A 17682-nucleotide genomic window follows, 5' to 3' on the forward strand; every position below is an offset into this window, starting at 1 on the left:
GGGTGAGGTCACACCCCAATGACCCCATCATGAGTTAACACACCATTCTATAGACAGTCTATTGTGCCTTTCTGCTCACCTACCCTGACCCAGCTCAGACACTGACATGAGCCAACAGTTGGGCAGATGGCCATGAGCTATACATATGGACTCCAGAGCTCCACAGAGCATCAGTTTCCCCCTGTGGTGGTAAAGCTGACTGTGGGGCTGTGACTGGTTCACTCTTCACAGCATTAAGGGAAGATGGGCTGCCTGTTACCAACCTGGGAAAAGATCAAAATTCCCAGTACGACAAGTGTTTGTCACCTTCCCACCTAAGCTAAGTCTCTGTAAGCCGGGGACCATCTATGCAACTGAACTTTGGAAAGTCTCCCACCTCTGCAGGCTCTAGACTCCCCCATGCAAAGTGCAAATGGAAACACCCTGCACAGCTCTGGCTGTTGAGATCCTGATATCAGAACACTCAAGACCGTGGGTGCAGTGGGCCAAGGTCCTCTTGCCTGTCCCCTCCCTCCCCAAGAGTGGCCATACTCACCACCTGCTTATTCTGCTGTAGCAGTGGGCAGGATAGATCCAGCTGCGGGAGGGCATAGACAGGCATGAGGGTGAGTCTGGAAGGCGGGGCACAGACAGACTTCACCACAGTGGGCTCCACGGCGGGGAAGGGGTTAGAGAGGCTGGGCCGGTTCCCCACGGACAGGGCGATGACCTAGAGGAGCAGGAGGAACAGTCAGACACCCGAACGAGGTCCCCTCCTCTTTGAGCTGAGACTTAACTTCTATAGGACATGTGATGATGCCTATCTTATGCTCCAGGTACCATCTACAAACATCTCAAAGAGGCAGGTCAGGGGATGCCTTGTGGTTCCCCCAGGACACCAGGAAAACCCCACAGCTGAATCTGCACATCCACAAGATCCTGGATATTTGAAAGAGGAATCTGCGCTGACTTCAACACATCAAGGTGAGGCACAGATGTGGGAATTTGCACACTGAAGGGTGGGGACCTTAATTGTGGAGGAATGGGTTAGAAAAGGGACCATGCAGGACAATGCCCAGGGGAGAGGCCAGAGCCACAGGCAGAACCCTGAGGCTCCCAGAAAGAGATCTGTCAGAAGCCAGAAGAGTTCAAGGCCTTGGCCTGGCCTGAGGAAAAGGGTGCTGCCCCCAGCCAAGCAGGCCCCGTGGGAACTCAGGACATGGGGCACGCTTGGTTCAGTCGGCTTAACCTTCCAGTATCTTTTGGTTTTCAGCACTAAAAACAAAGCCAAAACCAAACCCTAAAAACACTGTAGCTGGGCATAATAACTTATGCCTGTAATTCCACCACTTGGAAGGCTGAAGCAGGATGAGTTTAAGGTCAGCCTGTGCTACATTAACTATATAGTGAGTTTCATTGAAGCTAGCCTTGGCTGAATAGAGAGACCCTATCTTGAAATAACCAAGAAGTTCACACACACAGGCATTGGCATATCCACCCCATCCTGAAAGAACAAGTTGGTATACCAAACTCAGGTCAAGGGTCTCACTCCTTTTGACAGCAGTCCAACCCTGAAACATGGGGCTTTGTGACTCTCGGTCTCAAACCTCTACTCCTACTTATACCCCTGAGAAAGAGGAGGCCACCTACAGGCTGGCTTTAGGGAAGCTGATGTGTGCTGTGGAATCCAGCGGGCTGCTTCACTGAGCCTTGGACTCTCTCGGTAGTAAGATGGAGACAACAGGAACCCTCAGGGCTCTCTGAGAACAGTAGATTTTCTAGCTCTCTCAGTAGGCAAGGTGGGACCGAGGGCAGCTGTCCACTCACCTGTTCACCTAAGGCCAGGCAGGTCATAAGGACCCAGTGCTGCTGGTAATTTCGGGAGGCTGGAGGACCCAAGAGAGCCAGGCTGATGCTGCCCGTGTCTTCAGAAGTGACATTCCGAAAGAATTTGGAAGGTTCCAGGACCCACGGCCTGGGGCCTCCTTCAAACAGCATCTCCTTTGAGGAGCCCAGGGTTACCACAGCAACAGAGGAGGGATCCACAGCCTGGAGAAAGAAGGAGAAGGCTTAGCATTGCTCTGGGAGGAGGTGACCAGGCAATGCTGGGCATCCAGAACTCAGATCCTCATCCTGCTTGGGTGGGCTGCCAGGCAAACTCTGTGTCCTCTTTGAAATTCAGTCTCCACGTGGGCAGTATGCACAGGGTTGCCATGAATTAGGAATTTTGGAAAGAACTGGGTTCTCACTGGAGCATGGAGTACACTGGAATGCTGAGCATGGTGGGCATAGTCTAATTCAGGAGGCAGGGGAAGAGACATGTGGGTTTCTATGAGCCAGCCTGGACATGTGCCAGCCAGGGTTACATAAAGAGACCTTGTCAAGGCCGGGCGGTGGTGGCGCACGCCTTTAATCCCAGCACTCGGGAGGCAGAGCCAGGTGGATCTCTGTGAGTTCGAGGCCAACCTGGGCTACCAAGTGAGTTCCAGGAAAGGCGCAAAGCTACACAGAGAAACCCTGTCTCGAAAAACCGAAAAAAAAAAAAAAAAAGAGAGACCTTGTCAAAATAAAATTAAAAACAAAATAAAAACCCTGGAAATTCCCACCTGGGCTCTATCCTAACACAGACTAAATGAGAAAGAAACAACTTTATGAACAAAAACATGTTCTTCATGCTCATTTCTCACAGCTAAGAGCCAGCATTATATTGATATCCACAAAGAGGGTATTTGGGAGCCATGATGGCACCTTGCACAGGTCCCAACACAGTACTGACCAAATATTGAATGCAAGACATAATACTGAACACATAACATTCACCTCCACCACACTGCTACTATTACTATTATAGTCTATGATTATTTTACCTGCATGTATATCTATGTACCATGTGTCCACAGAAGACAAGGAGGGTTCAGATGCCCTGGGACTAGAGTTAGAGGTAGCTGTGAGCCACAATGTGGATGCTGGAAATCGAACCTGGATCCTCTGGAAGAGCATCCAGTACTTTAACCACTGAGCCATCTCTCCAACTCCTGCTTTAACTACAGAACCATCTCTTCAGCTTCCCCCTACCCCCTACCCCCCACCCTCCACTGTGCTTTAAATAACAGAAACCAGCCAATATGGAGGCCTAGGGCTATAATCCCTCCTACAGGAAGCAGAGGTAGGAGGATTTTGAGTCCAGCCTGGGCTTCATAGCAAAACCAGCTCAAATAAAAATAAAAAGGTCCGAGGATGTGACTGAATACTTGCCCAGCTGTAGAGACCCACAAAGGTTTCCTAGTGAGAACTTACTCAGGGTCGGAGAATCTGAGCTTGCTTTACTCAGCAGGGCTGCATAAGGGGATGATTTGACCACAGGCGGGCGTGGTTACCAGGTGTTTGGAAGGGTCTACACCTGGCTGTGAGGTGTGCTTTGATCTAGCAACGGGGAAGTCATTTGCCCCGCCCCTTGGCATTGTTACAAAAAGCCTGTTTGAAGAGGCAGAAGGGACCATTGGATTTTGATCCAGGTTCTCCGGAAGCTATCCTGTGTTTCTTTCTCCTCTTCACCATCTTTCTATCTAAAAGTTTCTTATCCTTCTCTCCTCCTCATAGGAACCCTTTTAAAAGGTGGGAGCTGGCCTCCACACCCAGCATGCTCGAGCTTGCTCCTCAGTGAGGGATGCTATGGAGTGTGGGGCAGAAGACAGCGCTCACGGGAAGCACAGCTGCAGAGAGGCAAAGGGCAGGCTCCAGGCGCTCCTGGCCAGCTCGGTCAGGGCCAGCTTGCTCCCTTCTTGCTCCACGGAGCTCTCCTCATTTTCCGTTTGTTTGTTTATTTTAGATGGGTCTCATTACTGAGACCAGGTCCAAGCTGCCAGGAACTCAAGATCCTCCTGCCTCAGGCACCTGAGAGCTGGGCTTACAGGTGTGCATCACCTCGCCTGGCTTTACCTCCCTCATCAGTGTGTAGAGGCACCTAGGGCAAGTTTCTAGGCCCGTTTTGTACTTGGTAAGAACAGTGCCTAGCACACTGCAGATTCTCAACACTCACTGAAGTAAATGGTGAACTGGCCAGTAAAACCCTGAGGGCCTCAAAGTTTCCAGTGAGCAACGAGAAAACTCACACAGCTTTTCACAGAAAGCCCCCATCTGTTTTTACCAGTAGGGTGGCTGTGGTGCTAAGGGACTGACTCACGGCCTGTCCACAGGCACAAATGGTAACAGTTGGAATCTGTTTTAGTCTGCTTTCTGTTGGTGTGATAAACACCACGACCAAATGCAACTTGAGAAGGAAAGGGTTTATTTGGCTTACACGTCCCAATCAATGCATCATGGAAAAAAGTCAGAGCAGGAACTCAAGGCAGGAACCTGACTCAGGAGCTGAAGCAGAGGCCATGAAGGAACTTTCTTTGGTTTGCTCACCCTGCTTTTTATACAACCCGTGACTACCCACGTCAATCATTACTCAAGATAATACTCCACTGACTTTCTGATGGGGGCATTTTCTCAACTGAGGTTCCTTCTTCCCACGACCCTAGCTTGTTGCCAAGTTGACAAAAACAAACAGAAAACAGCACAGGATCTATGGAGAGAGGCCATCCTCATCGAACCTCTAGAAACATTCAAGAAAAGGTGGAGGACAAGGCAGATGACAAAAGGCAGACACAGCTCACCTTGAGGGGCAGGTAGGCAGCAAGAGTGATCTTCGCACCCAAGTGTACATGGCCGTGTGTGTAGCTCACAAGGAGGGTAGTAGAGCCCTGGGCATCCGCTCTCACCATGACTCCACTGCAGTGCTCAGGCCCCGGGAGCAGCCTTCCTGCATGAAGAAAACCAAAAGTTAACATGAGCTTGTTTTTCAAAGAGAAGGCAGGGCAGGCCAAGGGCCCCTTTTCATTCTGGACTTCATACACAGCTCGATTTTGTTATCATTTAAATTTTCCAGAGGCTAGAGCTATAGCTCAGTGGAAAAACAGCTACCTAGCACGAACCCTCTAGATTTCATCACCAGCACCACAAAACACAAAACAAACAAGGCAAATTCAAGTACGATTCATGTACATTACACACAGGTCTGGTACACATACAACTGGCAATGATTTCCCCCATGTGTTCAACACACCCTGCGTCCAGGATCCAGGTCAAGAGAGACCTTACCAGCAGCTCAGCCTCCCCTAGAGACCCCTTCTGGTCTCCAACCCCTCCCAACTTCCATCGGAACAGCCTCAGTGTGCTGTGTCTATGGCTTAAATAAAGTGGGGAGGAGATCACAGGCTGCAGTGGCCTGCCTTCCTCACCAAAGTTTTCAGTCTTCACAGTCAAGCATCCTTCACCCACATTTCTGCACACTGTTCTGCTAAGGAAGTACAGCAAGACTTCTTCATGCCACTGTGAACATTCCAGGTAGTTCTCATTTGGGCTGTGCTACACAGTACCAGTGTGGACATATGTGGGGCCATCTTTAGATGGCATACCCCAGCCTTTCTGCTGGCTGTGTCCAGAGGAGGGGGACCAGTGGCAGGCAGGCATGTGTGCAGCCAAGTGTCTCTCCCAATTTATCTTGCTGACAGCTGCTTTTCATCTGTGTTATCATGTTCCATCAGATTTTAATTGAGTTTCTAAGAAATGTATTAATGTTATGCGGGTTTGTTTTTGTCCACTTGACACAAATGAGTTACTCTGGGAAAGGGAAACTCAGTGAAGGAACTGCATCCATCAGATTGACCTGTGGGCAAGTTGAGCAAGTCTGTGGGGCATTTTCTTCATCAATTACTGATGTGGGAGGTCCCAGCCCACTGTGAGTGGTACCACCCCTGGGCAAATGGTTCCAGGCTGTATAAAAAAGCAGGCTGAGCAATCCAAAAAGCAGTGCTCCTCTATGGTCTCTGCTTCAGTTCCCGCCTCCAGGTTCCTCCCCTGGATTCCCTCAATAATGGACTGTAACCTGTAAGCCAAATAAACCCTTTCCTTCCCCCAAGCTACTTTTGGTGATGGTGTTCATCCCAGCCACAGAAAACCAAACTAAAACAAATGTGAACTATGATGAAGTGCACAACACATATACTTCTCACCTCAATAAAGGGGGGAGGGACAGTCGTGGTGCTAAAGACCTTTAATCCCCACACTCTGAAGGCAGAAGCAGCAGGCAGCTCTCTATGAGTTCAAGGTCTACCTGCTCTACACAGTGACTTCTAGGCCAGTCAGAGACTAATAGTGAGACCTGGTCTTAAGAAAAACATCCCACCTCAATACTCTTATATACAATCCCATGCCACAACCACAGGTCAGAGCCGTGCAGGTTCCATCACCAGCTGCCACTCAGGCCCTTTGACTTGCAAGGCTGAGATGTCTAGTACTAACTGCTCTACCCTGGCGTCCATTATTCTCTGTCTCTTGTCACCCAAGTGGAATCATGTAGCATTTATCCTCTTACGTTCACCTAGCACAGTGTCCTCAAGGCTCCTCAGGGCTGCACCACATCAGAGCTTCCTTCCTTCTTAGGGCTGAACCTGCCCTGGGTCCGATCCTCTACTGATGAGCACCTGAGCCACCAGCATGTAAGAATAATGCTGCTATGTGTTAACAAAGACGTCTTTGCATTTGCACTTTCACTAACCTTAGGTCTATGTCTAGAAATGGGACTTCCTGAATCATATAGTAATTCTACGTAAACTTTGGAGAATCCACATTTTCCAAGTAGCTATCCTTAACATCTTCCAAAAGAGCATGGACTCCAGTTTCCTCACAACCTTGATATTTCCTGTTGCTGTAATAGTAGCTGCCCCAATGGGAGTAGGTTTATGTTTCTTCTTTGAGATTTATTTTATTTTTAATTGTGTGTGTATAAAGCATGTACATGCATGCAATGCCCGTGGAGGCCAGAAGAGGGCGTTGGATTCCCTGGAACTGGAGTTAGGCAGTTGTGAGGTACCTAAAGTGGGTACTAGGAAACAAACCTAGGTCCTCTGGAAGAGCAGCATGTGCTCTTAATCACTGAGCCGTTGCTCTAGCCCTTTCCTTGTGGTTTTGCTTTGAAATTCTGTGATGACTGATGAGGGTGGACATCTTTTCCTACAATAGGGACTACTACATGTAACATTCACAGAAATACGTGGCCAAGTTCGTTGTATGTTATTGAATCATTTATCTGTTTTATTGTTGACACACAGAAGTTCTTTACATATTCTGGATCTTAACCCCTTAATAGGAAAATGATCTGCAAAGACTTGCCCCACTCCAGGTGCTTTTGCCCAATAGGGAACCTGATAGAGCCCCTTCCTCAGAGAGTCCTGTTACATGTACCCTGGCTTGGAGGGGTAGACATGACTAACCTATCCTGAGAACCATTATGTGCCCCACAGGTCATGTGTGCCCTAGGATGGACCTCACACATACATAGACATCTGCTGCCCCAGCCTGCTGAGTCCAATAAACACCCGTGTGCCCTGACCCAGAGTTCAAGTTTCCAAGGTAAATCCTATACCCTGTATACTGAGGAAGATTCCAGCACTTTCTAAGGGAAATTTTGACCACACAGAATTTGTTTTGGCTGCTATCTTCAGAACCCAGACTCCTTGAAAAATCCACAAGATGTTCCGAGGGATGTCTACATGTAACTCTTGCATCTGTTTCCCCGTGACCTGCGGAGAAACCTCAGAGAGGAACAGAATGCCAGTAAGTGAAGGGGCTTATCAGCCCTGGGACTGCTGAATTACAGGTCCTGGATTTTCCCTGCGTACTATCCCCAGAAGCCTGAGTGGCACCCTACAGACACCCTGTGGTGTGAGGCCAGTACAGGGGGCATTCCATCTCTGGCTGCCAGCAGTCCCTCTCCCTCAAAATGCCATTTCTTCCATCCGAAATAGCTAACATGTGGAAACATTAGGTTTTCTAAGGCCACCAGCCAGTGACTTTGCTTGGGCACTTTTCAGAGATGTCCTTCTTCTACCCTGTGCAGTTCTGGATGTCATCACAACCACAGGGGATACAGTCACTTGGAAAGCATGTGCCATGGAGACTTAATCCCTCTCTGCTCAAATACCTTCTTTGGCTCCTCGCCTCTAGGTGTGAGCCCTCAGTGATAGAATAGGTCCTGATGTTCTAGGCTCACCATGATAAGCCCTGCCCCACAGCCTGCTCCTACTCATAACCCAAGCATCCTGCAGATTTCCTAACCTGCAAATCAGACCTAATCCTCACCTTGCCTGGATGCACACCTCTGGGAGGCCACAGCTCACAGAAACTGGAGCTGAAGGTCTGTGCCCCGTCCCTGCCCAGGCCATGTGTGACCGTAAGCAATGAAGCTGCCCCAGGGTCTTCACTGGACACACAGCCCACCAGCAGCTCCTGTTTCAGGTCTAAATGAGGTCAGCCAGGCAAACTGCTTGCCCCCCACATGCAGGGCTGACACTGTCACAGTCACCACCAATACCAGCCTCAGACAGGAGGCAGAGAAGAATGTACTCAGGGTGGCCTGGGCCTGTCATAGGCATTACGATAGAACCCCGTGTAGACAACATAGGCTGGGCACCTGTTGCACTTCATGAACTGAACTATGAACATGGGCAGGAGGCTCCACTCACGCATGGAAGAGGAACGAGCATAGAGGTGGCTTGTCAAAGGTAACGTATCAGGCAGCATTCAGAGTGGACAAGAGAGGGCCACCCCTTAGGTTGTGGCCCCTCTGGTACCCACAGAGAACCCACACCATCTTGGCTCCCATTCTGCTCCTGGCTTACCTGGCAATGGCTGGAACACACCCTGGTTCTCCACTTCCACCACCAGGTCAAAGTGGGAGCAGTCGCTTAGGGGGACCACCTCATTGGCCCCACCAGGCATGAAACCGCTGATTGTCAGGGGCAGCTCCAGGGTGTGGCCCACTCGAGCCTCCACCTGGCACGGGGTGAACTCCATGCTGCTGGGCTCAATCACATACACCTAGAGAAAGAGAGGAGGCACAGGCCCATCAGGAGGAAGACCAGCTGGGCTGCTGGTGTTTACTAAGTTCCACAGTGGGTAGGACAAGGGGAAGGGCTGGGCCAGTGCCTGGAAAGGGTGGGGGTGGCAGCAAGGATTCTCTCCCAACCCTTTCCTCCCCAGGCCTCTCCTCCCAGTCAGGAGGGCTATCCCAGTCTCCCTGAGGCGGGGCCTGAGTGGCTGGAGCACAGCTAGGGGGAACCACCCATCATGTCCTGTGCAGCCATGGAGTCAGTTCTGACGGCCCATCCTTATGGGGCCTGACTCCTCGAGATCAGGGCTGGGCTGGGCCCATCGATCCCCCACACACCACAACTAAAGGCAGAGGAGTGAGAGCTCTGAACGAGGCCTGAGAGGGCAACTGGAGCCTCTATCCTGAGCCTCTTCACCTAATGCCTGGCCACCTTCTTACCTTCATCTCACCAAAGTGGAGAGGGTTCTGCACATCATGCGCCTGGATCACACTGAGTCCAGTGTCACTGCCCGTGGTCATGACACCCTTGACGGTGACTGTGGCAACCATGTAGCTCGATGAAGACCAGCTGAAGTTCCCACTGCCCCCATGGGCCTAGGGAGGAAAATGACATGGGATCCATCAGCCCCTTACCCCTCTGTGCCTGGGGAAATACAGGGTTGGGGCAAATGTGCGCTCTCACTCATTATCACACAAACATGCTCATCTACTGACACCCAGGTTTAGTACACACACACACACACACACACACACACACACACACACACTGACCTGCTCACAAATGCCTACAGCCACACATTCACACACCTGTTCACACTCACCATTCACATGTCTCCTTATATTCAGTCACATTTGACACCTACATTCACACTTATGTTGAAACCATAAACACCACAGACAGACAGACACACACACACATACACACACACTCGTGGGCTCACTCCCACAAACACACATAGCATACCATATACACACATGTTCATAATTCAAAAATCATACCTACACACACAGCCAAAATCCTGCCCATGGAAAAATGTGGCACAGGCCAACATTTCCTCAGAGGTTCCCTTTGGCCCTCCCTTCCTCCATCTCATCTCATTTCCAGTCTTCCTATTTGGGGGACCTGGCAACTGACACACAAATACACAGTTATGACAGTGTCACCTCCAAGAGCTCAGACCTGGGTAGAAACCACCTGGTCATGGATCCACCTGCGGAATTCTGCTCTGGGGCGGACAGAAGCACACCCAGCACATAGCTCTGCCTGTTCCTAACCATCTTCAGACCCTCTTCTAGGTCAGAGAGATCAACCTGAAACCCTGACATACTTAGTGTGCAGATGCCAGTGCAGACAGGATACCTGTCATCATTTCTGCAGGTGGACCACAGGAGTGATGGGACCTGGCTGACCACTGGGCCTGAGCCCTAGCTGAGAGTACTCCCTGATGACCAGAACTATGTGGGATTGGGAGCATCAAGTGGCACTGTAGTGGGTAGCCGTTCCAGCTTTGACCTGGAAATACCACCCCCTTTGAGGCTTCAGTAACTGTCACGCCTACAAGGCAGAGCCGAGAGAGGACCCTGAAGACCTGAGATCCAGATGCGCAGGCTCTCTTGGTTCCTGGACACTGGAGGTAGACCAAGCAGAGTTCTCCAGAGAAAACTGCCGGACTGTGCTATACCTTTCCCAGCCCCTGTTACCTATCCCTTCACTTGTAAGTTACCCCACAAAATAAACCTCCCTTTTAACTACGTGGAGTTGCCTTAATAATTTCACCAATAGGGCACTAAGGCTAGGCATGTGGTAGGGAGGGTGGTATTTCCACTTGATTTTAATTTTCCCTGTAATTATATTTATATTACTTTCAAATTTATATTACTTTCAAATAGTGTCTCTTAGAAAAATAACTGCTAAGCAGAACTCAGACCTATACTCCATTTCTGTGTTTTAGTTACTTTCCATGGCTGTGATAAACACCAGGACCAAAAGCAACCGGGAATAAAGAACTTATTTCATTTCCAGGTATCACTGAAGGAAGTCAGGGCAGGAACTCAAACAAGGCAGGAACCTGGAGGCAGGAACTGAAGCAGAGACCATGGAGAATGCTGCTTACTCACTTGCTCACCTTGCTGTTTTTCCTTTTTCCTTTCTTTCTCTTCCTTCCTTCCTTCTACATATTTATTTGGTTTGTTTATTTATTCATTTGTCTTGAGGCAGGGTCTCTCTATGTAGCCCCTGGCTGTCTTGGAACTCCCTATACAGACCAGACTGGGCTTGAATTCTCAGACACATGCCTCCTGCCTCTGCCTCCTGAGTGTTGCAATTAAAGGTGTATACCACCGTGCCACTCAGTTTGCTTCCTTACACACCCCAGGACCACCGGCCCAGCAGCTCAATCATCAGCCATGAAAACACACCAAAGGCTTACATAGGCCAGTCTCATTACTTCATCTCAGATGACTGTAGCCTAACCAATCAGGACAGTTACTGTGATTTTTTGTTTTGTTTTGTTTTTTGTTTTTCTGAGACAGGGTTTCTCTGTGTAGCTTTGGTGCCTGTCCTGGGTCTTGCTCTGTAGACCAGGCTGGCCTCGAACTCACAGAGATCCGCCTGGCTCTGCCTCCTGAGTGCTGGGATTAAAGGTGTGTGCCACTGCAGCCCAGCTTGTGTGTGTGTGTGTGTGTGTGTGTGTGTGTGTGTGTGTGTGTGTGTGTGTGTGTTTTAATCTTGTTAGTTACACTGCTGTGATAGACACCTCAGGAACCATAAAAACCATAAGGCCTGTCTCACTTAAAGCTATCTTCTACCTCTCGAGAATAAAGCTGAAGGCAAAAGGATGGCCAGATGTGGAATACACCTGTCCCCGCACTAGACAGACTGCAACAGCAGGATAGCTCGTTCTAAGCCAGTCTGGTGAGACCTACATAGTTCAGATCCTGTCTCAATAAATAAATACAGAAAAGAATGAAAACAGAGCCATCATCCCAAGGAAACACCCCAAAGTAAGCACCTAAAGCAGCCTCGCACTCACCTTGATGGTGTACTGATAGGCTCCTGTCTTTGGTTGCCACGGAAATGTCAGGATGCTGGGATAGAGTGTGATGGGGATATGAATGTCCACTTCCTGCTGGTTCCACACAGGTACCTGAAGCACATGGACCCCTCCGTCCTGCAAGGATGAGATTGCTGCATGTCACCATGGTAACCACTTTATCACTAGCTATTTTTTTTGTCACCCAGACCCTACCCTCCCTGAGGACCAGGCCATAAAAGGTAGCTTTGTGCTCCTAAGAACACAGAATAGACAGCAGACTTGGCGGGGGAGACCACTCATGTAAAAGATACTTATTTGAGTCCTCAGATATTCCTCACAGGATGGATGTGGCTGTCCCCACTTTACAGATAAAGAAACTGAGGTCTGGAACATCTCATGTAAAACCCAGAGCTCCAGTGATAAGACATCACTGTCTGGGGCAGAGGTCCTTCCTGTCTCTCCACACATTGCTTGTGTGAGGCAGGCAGCGAGGAGAAGACCCGTGACAATGTGCTGACTGGTAAAATACTGCTCCCCACTAGAGCTCATGAGGCTTTTCAGTACAAGACAAAAGGAAGGTTGGGGGACTCAGCAAACAGATAATGGGGTGCCAGTGGGCCTGCTGCCCACGCTGTCCCCCAACAAAGCTGTATTTGATCTCGGAAGGTGCAGACCACTTTTATAGGGGTGGGTGCAGGGTGGTGGAAGAGAAAGCTTGTGGCAACAGGAGGATCCCAACAAGCTCTGGACAGCCGAGGGCATCTGGAGCTCGAGCCCAAATTGGGAAAAGTCTCCTCAGGAGCCAGAGCAGTGGCACAGGGTGGGTCCTGGGGCAAAGTACCTGCCACCTGACATTTCTACTTTCAGAGTTGGGTTATGGGGGCCCAGGGCCTAAGACATGGACAAGGGTTGACATCAACTCACCTGGTCCACCACGGAGGTGAGAGTTGCACTGATGATTGTCTGGCCACTCTGGATCGCCCTGACGTGATGGTAAGACCCATTCTGGGAAGATGACAGAACCTCAAAAAACTCAGGAGGAAGCACAGCTTCAATCCGGATGTTCTGGAAAGGCAGGCAGGATGGGTAAGGGGAGCTTCTCAAAGATGAGTGTGACATCCAAAAGCTGGGAGAGCTCCAAAACGGCAGCCAAGCCAGGCTGAGAGCCTCTGTGGCCCAAAAGCCTCTCACTCAAAGTGGGCAGAAGAAATGAGGCCCAAGTGCTCTGACCTCTCCCAGCCTCCCTCCCTGCAATAGCAGGCAGACCTCGAGACCCAGCATCATGCACGGTTCTAGCTGGACGTGTGATGGGCAGCTGACAGTCGGCTGGAGTTGCAAGAAGGGAGCAGTAAATTTAAAAAGAGAACTGAGTCCCTGACAGCAGGGGTTTCAAACACAGTGACGGGCTCAGTCACTGTTCAGCGGGGGATAGAAAGACCTCTGTCAAAAGAAAAAAGGAGACTAGCCTCCTTCTAAAATCTCTAACACCATAGCAAGAGACTGTATGATCTATGTGAGGGCACTGGGAAATTCTCCTATGGGACAGAAGGCTGGCCACCACTCCCCAACTCATCTTGCATGATTTCCCAGAAGCTAAACATGGCGGCCTTGGTCACTTGAGAGTTTCTGGAAGGCAGCAGGTAGACCCAGACACCTGACCATCTCCAAAGCAAAATGGACTCTCACCTCAGGCATCCCATGTAAGGAACAGGAGGCCAACACACAGAGCTGCCACCACCACTACTATCCACATTGGCCCTGCTGCCTGGGGTATCTAGTTCCAGCCCTGCGTGAGGGGACGATGCCGATTTACGGTCTAACAGAGTACTGAAGTACTCCAGGGACCCCATGATATTATCTCCACAGCCCTAGGAGTATCACAGGAAGCTTTGATCTGCCTATGTGGGGACCCTGTGGTTTTGGCTGCTCCTTGGACACTTGCTCCAAATGATCTCACATCATCCCTCCCTCCATCAGAACCCCAGCAGGCACTCACGTCAGATGGGTAGACCTTGTTGCTAGACCTATCAAAGACTTCGATAGTGATTGCATATAGACGTCCAGTCTCAAGAACCCATCTGTCACCAGGGTGGACTGTGAACCCTAGAACAAGAAAAGGGGGGTTCAACACTCAGGTTACAAGGGCAGCAGGGCTGAGGAAGAAGCCGAGGCTAAGCACTATACACCCACCCATGAAGAAGGCCCCAGAATGTTCACCAGGCCTGGCTGCGGGGGATGCATGGGGTATGGAACCTGATGGCCACCACTGTTCCCGACTTAGAGAATCACAGCTGATCCTTCTGATTCCTGGGATCAACACTGAACATACACACTCTGAACACTCATGGACTTATCAGCCTGAATCTGACCGTCAGCAGGTTTAAGGTCTGAGGCTGTGGCAATCAAGGTTCTGACTTCCCAGTAGGTCTGAGGCTCTGGTGGATCTAGCCTGAGGCCATAGTTCATCTAGACTCTGAATCCTCAGCTGGTCTATTCCTGGCCAATGCAAGTCTATCCTAAAGTCACACAGGTCCGGCCAAGCTCATGGCAGTCTGGCTCTGAGGCTGAAGGATGAGTACACTGTGGTGATATTGTGTCTCACCTGTAGCCACGGGAGGTCCAAGCTCTCAGGCACAGCAGGTCTAGCCTGAAGCTAGGGCAGGTTTTGGATCCCAGGCTAGGAGTACTTGAGAGCTCTGGACAAGGCGTATCTGGGTCTGGGCTCTGAGGTTACTAGGTAGCCCTGTTCCCACACAGGATGCCAGACTAGCTACTTCTATTCCCATGGTACCGTTTGCTTTCTCATCTCCACAACAGCAGCCAAGCTGTTCACTCTGTTCACCCTTCCCACCACAGAAGTTCAGTCTGACACAGCACCTGTCTCACAGGAAACCTCCAGAAGCCTTTCCTCTGCCCTGGTGTTTACTCCCTCCGCAGTCCTGCCACCTGTTTGTACCAGCCTCTGCTGTGAAGCTAAGTCTCACCACAGGCCAATCAGGCAAAGGAGGCTGCTGAGACAAAGGGTCACCCTCCCCGGGGTTGCTACTTGTCAACTGGGTTCTGCATCACAAGAGGCTCACAAGCTCTCTGACAAGAGGATCTTAAGGGTTCTGCTGCCCACCTGACTATCCTTCTTCTGTCTGAAGAGTGTGCTCCACAGGTAAGTTGCCTCAGACCCCAGGAAACGCTGCCAGGGTGACGCCCATGACACACATATCCCAAAGGCCTTGACGCTGGCTATTATTGCAGCTCTCAGGCCCTCCTGGGCCTCGGGGTCTTTTACCGCTACAAGTGGGTCCTTCCTCTCTCTAATGCCTCCTCCTTCTTCCTGGCCAAGGCCCTGCCAACTGTCATGTCACCCTAAAGATGCTCCGTAACTCAGCTCAGCACAGGGTCCCCAACTTTGTTAGGTCCATAGCAACAGTCAGATCTGCATGATGCTGGGGCTGAGGACAGATGGCCCTGAGCCTGGCAGACAGAGGACATGGCCAATGTGAGAGCTGCTGTGTGTTTGCTCTTGCTGGCTGGTCTTAGGAATTGAACTCGGGGCCACTTTCACATTAACTAAGACATATACTGCCAAGCTGAGCCTCAGTTCTTGCTTTTACTCTTTGATTTCTTGAATTGATGGAGCCACAAGCAATCAATGTCCAGGAAACCCCAGGGGAACACACTTACCTAGGTACCCGGCTTCAACCACGTAGATGGTGCTGTTGGGCAGCCTAGAAGCTCCTTGCATGCGGATACCTGAATTCTTAATTAAGGTACAAAACATAAGACACAAAATGGAAAGCAGCTGGGGCTCCAGCCTGACTCAAATGGCTTGAGCATCATGCAGAGAGCATGTGCACTGAGAGGTGGGTGAAGAACCCCTGCCTGAGGCCAATTACAGCAAAGGTGCTGATGAGTCAAGACCCTCGCTGTACTGTCGGCCCTACAAACCAGGCTCTCTGCAAGGGACCCCGAGGAACCACATGGCACACAATCAATCTTGGGTTATCAACAACCTATGTGCCAGTATTCACAGCTTCTGCTGGGTCCCCTATGAGGGGGCTGTGGTTCCTGAGAAGCTTCCAGAGGCCTGGAATGACGTGTGCCTCTGCCACAGTCTCCTGTCTCTGGGAGTCTCTGTGAGTCACCCACAGAGGTGAGCAATTCCACTCAGTGGGTTGCTATTTAGGTTCTTTCTGATTTTCAGACAGATGGAGAAAACAGTGCTATTTTTAGTCCTGGCTGGCTTTAAAGGAGAAAAACAACTTGGCTTCAAAGTAGTAGGCATGACGCAGTGCCAGAGAAGAGGATATTCCTGTGGCCCAGGACCAGGTTGCTCTGTCCCATCTGCATGGCAGTCACCCTTGATGTCTCCTGTGTCAGGACCGCCACAGGCTGGGTAGGGTCTCCTTGAGGATCTGGGATGCTGTTCTGAAGCTGCAGCTCATACTGATCAGAAGGCATTGAGAGTTCTGGGCATGAAAAAGAGACAAGAAAAGCCGGGAAGGTAAAGATGTGAAATGCTGGATACCAATACAGCCATCTCCAGCACTGACTCTTGGGACCTGCTGTCAAGACCCTTGCTTGAGGAGTGCTAACACAGGTGGGCATCTGACCATCTCCCAAAGTGAACAAGCTCTTCTCTGCATCCGGGCCCCAGTGGGGTTCTCCCTGGTATTACCAAAAAGTCTGTAGCTGATGGTTCCACACTAGTTTCAGAAGTTCAGCTTACCATCGCGAAGAATGACTCGTGTTCTGACTGCTCTCTGTGCGCCCCATGTCTATTCTGTGTAAAAATACCTTTCCCAAAAAGACCCAGGACACAGACCAAGCCCCCAGGAAATCACAGGTTCTGGAGAACCCACCATATGGGCAGAGAACATAAGCACTTTTGATTTGAATGACAACTGCTGGACAGGAGTTCAGTCCTGTCCCAGGGAAGAGAAAGCAAGAGCTGACTCCAAGGTCAAGGTGTCATGGGCTTGCTTTGGTGTCTCACGACCAATTTCCCTCATCTCATCCCTCAACCCTCGGAACAAGAACTACTGACACCCCCACTTAGACAGGGCTGAGCAAGTCAGGTGAGAAGCTAGCTCATGGTCTGCCATGACTTCCACTGCTTTGAGAACCCAACTTCATGTGCTAGAAGACTGACCCTCAGCCTGGTAAAAACCTCAAAGGGTGTGGCCTGGGGCTGGAGACATGGCTTGGTTGGTAAAGCATTTACTGAGTAAGAATGAGGATGGGAGTTCAAATCCCAGTACCCACATAAAGCAAGGAGCAGTAGCATGTGCCTGCCATCCCAGCATTCCTATGTCAAGATGGGAGACAGAGGAATCCCCGGAAGCTTGCACGTCAGCTAGCCTGGTGTGCGTAGCAGTGAATCACAAGAGGCCCTGTTTCAGCCAAGGTGGACGGTGAGGATCAACACTGAGGCTGTTCTCCGACCAGCGGCAGGCATACCCCTATGTTCACACACTCCACCCCCCAAAGAGAAAGAGAGAAATTAATGATTGGGGGCTGGAGAGATGGCTCAGTGATTGAGAGTGTAGAGGACCCATTTGGGCAACTCACAGCTGCCTGTAACTCTAGCTCCAGGGGAACCGATACCTATGGCTGCCGCAGGTACCTGCACCTACATACATATACTCACAAAGACGTGCACACATAATTTAAAAACCTAACCTTTAAGAAAAAATAAGAAATTAAAAACAAAATATGTGGCCTAGGGGAAGATAG

General features: G+C 50.3%; 1 protein-coding gene across 1 annotated transcript in view; it reads right to left on the reverse strand.

Annotated features, from left to right (window-relative positions):
• Positions 1-17682, reverse strand: part of Nup210 (nucleoporin 210) — a 96806-nt gene that overhangs the window by 47152 nt on the left and 31972 nt on the right. Inside the window, exons 7-16 of the mRNA XM_028854718.2 lie at positions 16257-16415; positions 15631-15699; positions 13949-14055; positions 12877-13017; positions 11950-12087; positions 9356-9511; positions 8706-8904; positions 4641-4786; positions 1807-2028; positions 536-709 (exon numbers count right to left, since the gene is read on the reverse strand). Of these exons, the coding sequence (XP_028710551.1) occupies positions 536-709; positions 1807-2028; positions 4641-4786; positions 8706-8904; positions 9356-9511; positions 11950-12087; positions 12877-13017; positions 13949-14055; positions 15631-15699; positions 16257-16415 (1511 nt within the window). The remainder of the gene's footprint in view (positions 1-535; positions 710-1806; positions 2029-4640; positions 4787-8705; positions 8905-9355; positions 9512-11949; positions 12088-12876; positions 13018-13948; positions 14056-15630; positions 15700-16256; positions 16416-17682) is intronic.

This window comes from Peromyscus leucopus, chromosome 3 (assembly GCF_004664715.2).
Source record: "Peromyscus leucopus breed LL Stock chromosome 3, UCI_PerLeu_2.1, whole genome shotgun sequence".
NCBI lineage: Eukaryota > Metazoa > Chordata > Mammalia > Rodentia > Cricetidae > Peromyscus > Peromyscus leucopus.